This window comes from Chiloscyllium plagiosum, chromosome 35, assembly GCF_004010195.1.
Source record: "Chiloscyllium plagiosum isolate BGI_BamShark_2017 chromosome 35, ASM401019v2, whole genome shotgun sequence".
Classification (NCBI taxonomy): domain Eukaryota; kingdom Metazoa; phylum Chordata; class Chondrichthyes; order Orectolobiformes; family Hemiscylliidae; genus Chiloscyllium; species Chiloscyllium plagiosum.
The window spans coordinates 238,561-244,027 of NC_057744.1; the positions used below are offsets into that span (position 1 = coordinate 238,561).

Sequence of the window (5,467 nt, forward strand, 5' to 3'; positions counted from 1 at the left end):
GGGTTTGGGGGCACAGGGGGCGGAATGTGGATGGGGGCAGACATGGGTGGGGTTGAACCGGGCAGGGTGGGGTGTCGCACGGGGGGGGCGGTCTCGGGCATGGTGTGGTGCTGCCTAGTCTCCTAAATGGGGAGCAGACTTAGCAAGTGAACTGATTTGGTGGGGGAGTGAGGGGGGCTTCAGCAATGCTGCAGGTCCCTTACACACAACTGTGTATCTCTGCTCAGAAATACACCCTGAGACAGAGAGAGGGAGCAAGGCAGGCAGAGCAAGGAAACAGGAAACTTCCCAAAACTCCAAGCCCCAGAGGAGAGGCATTGAATCAATTAACCGAATAATCAGTTATCCAAACAAAATAGTGCCTGCCCATCTCGTTCGGGATAATCAAAGTTCCTCTGTGGTGAGTTTTGAGAGGGTTTGTAGCTCAGGTTGAGATTCTGGATGTAGGTTTGCTCGCTAAGCTGGAAAGTTTGTTTTCAGATATTTTGTCACCATACTCGGTAACATCATCAGTGAGCCTCTGGATGAAGCACTGGTGGTCTGGCCCTCTTTCTATTTGTATGTTTAGGCTTCCTTGGGTTGGTGATGTCATTTCCTGTTATTTTTCTCAGGTAGTGGTATATAGGATCCAAGTCAATATGTTTGTTGACAGAGTTCCGGTTGGAGTGCCATGCTTCTAGGAATTCTCACACGTGTCTCTGTTTGGTTTGTCTTAGAATAGATGTGTTGTCCCAGTAGAAGTGGTGTCCTTCCTCATCTATATGTAAAGATACTAGTGTGCGTGGGTCATGTCTTTTTGTGGCTAGTTGATGTTTATGTACTTTGATGGCTAGTTTTACTGCCTGTTTGTCTGATGTAATGTTTGTTACAGTCCTTGCACAGTATTTTGTAAGATGACAGACTTCTCAGACCTCTTGGCATCATGGTAGCCCACAAACCCACCCACACACTAAAACAGCAGCTAATGAACTTGAAAGACCCTATACAGACAACAAGTTAAACTATTGTCATTTACAAAATAAGTTGCAAGAAAAGTTAGCCACCAAGATACATGAACATCAATTAGCCACAAAAAGACATGACTCTCTCTCATTAGTATCCTTACATACAGATAAGGAAGGACACCACTTTGACTGCGACAACACATCCATCCTAGGACAAGCCGAAAAGATATAGCGAAAAGTGTTTTGTTGCCACAATCCGATGCCATTTTGAGTTACAAAAAGAATACAAAGAAATTACATAAATAGAGGTCATCTTCTGTACAAGTGTCTTCAAACCCAGCCCAGCAGGGTGTCCCAGGCCTCCAACAGTCCCCACTCCAGGTATAGCTACAATGACCCTGCCAAGAGTCCATGCCTCGGGCCTACCACAGTCAGGAGCCCTCATTCCAGGCCCCCGCTCTGGGCACTGCCACTTGCTGCAGGAAATGACCCACCGAGCACTGCTCTGCTTTCCCCATGATGTCAGACGATGAAGAAAGAAAGAAGGAAAGAAAGGAAGGAAGAAAAAGATGAGAAAGGAGAGAAGGAGAAGGATGCGGGCGGTGATGCCAGTGCCATCACCATGGAGATGATAACTCTAATGATACAAAGCCTGGTTAGACCCCATTTGGAGTACTATGGGCAGATCTGGGCACCAAGCCATAGGAAGGACAGATTGGCCTTGCAGGAATACAATGTAGGTTTCCAAGAAATGAGACCTGGACTTCAGGGATGAAGTTCCGAAGAGCGATTATATAAATTATGTCTGCTTTCTCTATATTTTAGAAGGTTAAGGAGTGATCTGATCAAAATCTTCACGATATTAACAGGTGAAGACAGAGTAAAGATTTGGGGATTCCAGACTGAGGGCATCATCTGAGAATTAGGGCCAGACTGTTCAGGAGAGATGTTGGAATGCACTTACACACATAAAAGTTGGGAGAGATTTTGAAATCTTTTCCATAAATGGAAGTGGATGCTGGATCACTTGTTAATTTTAGAGAGAGATAATTTGCTGTCAGCAGAGACATTAGGGGTATGGGCCAAAGGTAAGCACATGGAGTTGGGCCACAGATCCGCAATAATCTCACTGAATGGTCGGACAGGCTCAAGAGGCTGAATGGTCTACTCCTGAACACAAATGTAGAGAACTTGGGTTAGACTCTGTCTTGATTCCTCTGTTCAGTTCTGGACTCCATATCTCAGGTGGAGTATATCTCCATATACTTCCCCAAATCAAATTCTTAAAGATTAATTGGACATAGAAATAAAAAAAAATTGAAGGAAAATACATGAAAACAGACTTAGTGTGAAAGCTGGGTTCTGAGGAAGGGTTATTAGATCTGAAACATTAACTCTGATTTCTCTCCACAGATGCTGCCAGACCGGCTGAGCTTTTCCAGCAATTTCTATTTCTGTTAGCGTAAAAGCAGCCTGTTTTTGCTGGAAGGTAACTTTAATGGCCTTGTATTGGGAACAGGCTGTTTTGCAGTGACACCTGAATTTGCTTATGACCAACAAGCACTTAGGAATACTTGGGAAAAATACTCTGAGATGGCAATATCAGATTCAGAATGGTATTCATACGGGGAGCTTTCACCCTCGGACTGACGCCCTGGAAACTGAGACAGAGTTCCAATAGGCAGATGTCATCCAGGCTCCCTGGATGCCAGGAGGCAGTGAGGATCACTTGGTGAACATGTCTAAAGTACTTCAAGCTGATAGATTCACTCATTCATTTGCTTTTATGCAAATTAGATTAAGCTAATAAATTTACTTTCTAGCAAAGCACACATCGTGTTGTAATCATTCTGATCAGATCTTCAAAAACTCATTAGGCACTTTCAGCCTGAGGATTCAGAGATGGTAATGCCATTGAATGTCAAAGGGCAATGGCTAGATTTTCTTGTCTTGGAGGTGGTTATTGCTTGGTGTGGGATAAGTAAGAACGTTTTTGGGCACATTTTGGCCTAAGCCTGTGTAACATCTAGATCTTGTTGCATCCGAACATGGACTGCTTCAGTAGCTGAGGAGTCACGAATGATGCTGAACATTGTGCAATCATCAGTGAACATCCCCACTTCTGTCCTTATGATGGAGGGAATGTCATTGATGAAGCAGCTGAAGATGGTTGGGCCTAGGACACTACCCTGAGGGGCTCCTGCAGAGATGTCAGGAGCTGAGATAACTGACTTTCAACAACTACAACCACCTTCCTATGTGCTGGGTATGACTCCAGCTAATAGAGAGATCCCATCCCTTCCCTTAATGTCAAAGGCAGTCACTCTCCCCTCCCCTCTATGTTCCAGTCAGTGATAACCATGAGGAAGTAATGACATTATAGATCCACTTGCTTGGTTTTATGAGTCTTTGTTTTTGTTGGATTAATGAGTCTTTTGCGAGATGAATGATGATTTAACAATGTCAGGTGATTAGATAATGACAATACATCTAGAACAATGCACAGGGTTACCGATTTGTACCGGATATATTCCTGGAGATTTTATTGCACGACCACTGGCTCATCCAGTCAAACAGCAATTTCCCAACTCCCCAATATTTTCATCAACAAATTGTTCACACAAAGTGGAAAGATATTCCGTAATTTGTTGTTGATGTGATTTTCCTCTGAGTTGCAGAGTCCAGGAAAATAATCTTCAATTTGTGGACATTGCAGGAGATTCCAGAGGGTTGGTGCCAGGAATATAAAACCTCGGGACTATATGATGGAACTGTGCCCGGGTAGCACTAGTTAAGGTATGTCCAAGTTACAACTCACTAATTAACGCTTCCCTTTCTTCTGCAGTGAACACAAACACCATCAGAACTGTCGGAAGAACACATCAGCTGGAGTCACAGACCCTCTCCTGAGCCATTATCAGTCCACCTTCATTCAGCCTCTGCGTAAGAATCCTGATTTCCAGCTGCTTCTAAACTATACCTGGTCTTGGGAAAATGACATCTGCTTTGTCTCTTGCCTTTAGCTTGATGTTGGGTGACAGTGGGAAGTGCAGTGAAGGAGGAAGACTGTTCTCAACAGATTTTGAGAATCTTGGAGATGAGACTGTGATGGAGGATGGGTGTTTTGGGGTCTCCACACACACTATTTCTGGATTCAGCTCGATTGGATAAACATATGGAGGTTAGATGGGCTTCAGTTTGGTTTCACTGGTCAGTGCAACATCAAGGGCTGAAGGGCCTCTGCGCTGTAATGTTCTATGTCCTGCCAACACTGTCAGTGACCTCCAAGTCCAGTTATTTTCACCTGAGATGAGAAGGCCGTGGTCCCTCTGCTGTGTCTGATCCACTCTGTCTGAGATTGGTAACTCTAGCACAGCATCCTCAGTAGCCGGCTGGTCTGAGAGGTACCAATTCTTCAGGACTCTACAGTTTAATCTTTAATTATCTGGATACTGCAGGAGAGGGAGACAATAGGGAGAGTTGTGAGTTTCAAAATTTTCTTTAACCTAAGTAGTATTGTCAAAAGTCCCATGCATTATAGTAAACAATTTGATTCTAAAGTCCAGCTCACATTGCTGCTTTACAACTAAATACATTTAGGTAGCACCACACTTCAAGGCAATAGGCTAAAACATTGACAGAGTCATTGTAAGGTGTTATTGTGGCAGATATTGAAAATCTCAGAATATGAAGTAGGTTTTAAGGAGGGAGAGAGGGTTAGGAAGGTGTTAATAGCCTTTAGTGCCTATGCAGTCAAAGACATAGCCACTGATAAAGCATCAAGAACTCAAAGAGCCCAGGGTTGGAGGACAGCTGATATAATGGTGAGCTTACAGGATTGAAGGAGTTTACAGAGAGAACTACTGGTACCAGAGCTGAGAGAGTCAGGTCTTTCTCCCTCCAACAACATTGTGAGGACTGCAGCAAGTTTATAACTTAACAGACTATCTGCTCATTATCATGTACTTGTTTATGGAATCTCGTTTTGGATGAACTGCCTGCTATGTTTCCTGAAAAATGGGTCTTTGCTGTAAAATGCTTTGGAACATCCTGACGGTTAGATGCTACAGAATTGAAAATCAAACTCCATTTCTGTCACCCCGTTAACTGGAGCAGAGCAGGATTTAATGAGTGACAATGGAGATTCAAGCCCTTTCTGATCCTTTTCAGATCCCCAACCCCGGAGCAGCAAGAGGCCATTACGCACACCCCCGTATCAGAACCCACCCGCCATGCAGGTGGAAACCACACAGAGATCCGCTTTCAAACAGAAACCACTGGGACAACAAGGACAGCTCTGTGCCAAGGTCAGTCATTCCAGCAGCTCATTCAGTGCCTTCACTCTGCAGTCTGTTACCCAGGACAGGGGGCGGGGGAGGGACAGCTCCCCAGGACAGGGGGTGGGGGGGAGGGACAGTTCCCCCAGGTGGGGTGGGGGAGGAGGGGAGGGACAGTTCCCCAGGGCGTGGTGGGGGGAGGGGGTAGAGGGACAGTTCATCGCCACCATCACCGCTACCATGACC

The 5,467-nt window shown here is 45.0% G+C and overlaps 1 protein-coding gene across 6 annotated transcripts in view; it reads left to right on the plus strand.

Moving 5' to 3' along the window:
• Positions 1-5,467, plus strand: part of LOC122540566 — a 35,039-nt gene that overhangs the window by 9,773 nt on the left and 19,799 nt on the right. For 2 of the 6 annotated variants that reach the window (XM_043676433.1, XM_043676432.1), the window contains exons 2-3: positions 3,790-3,887; positions 5,115-5,251. In XM_043676433.1, the coding sequence (XP_043532368.1) occupies positions 3,790-3,887; positions 5,115-5,251 (235 nt within the window). Of the gene's footprint in view, positions 1-1,126; positions 2,434-3,134; positions 3,888-5,114; positions 5,252-5,467 lie in introns of those variants that run through there. The other 4 variants (XM_043676434.1, XM_043676436.1, XM_043676435.1 and 1 more) reach the window with 4 other exon arrangements.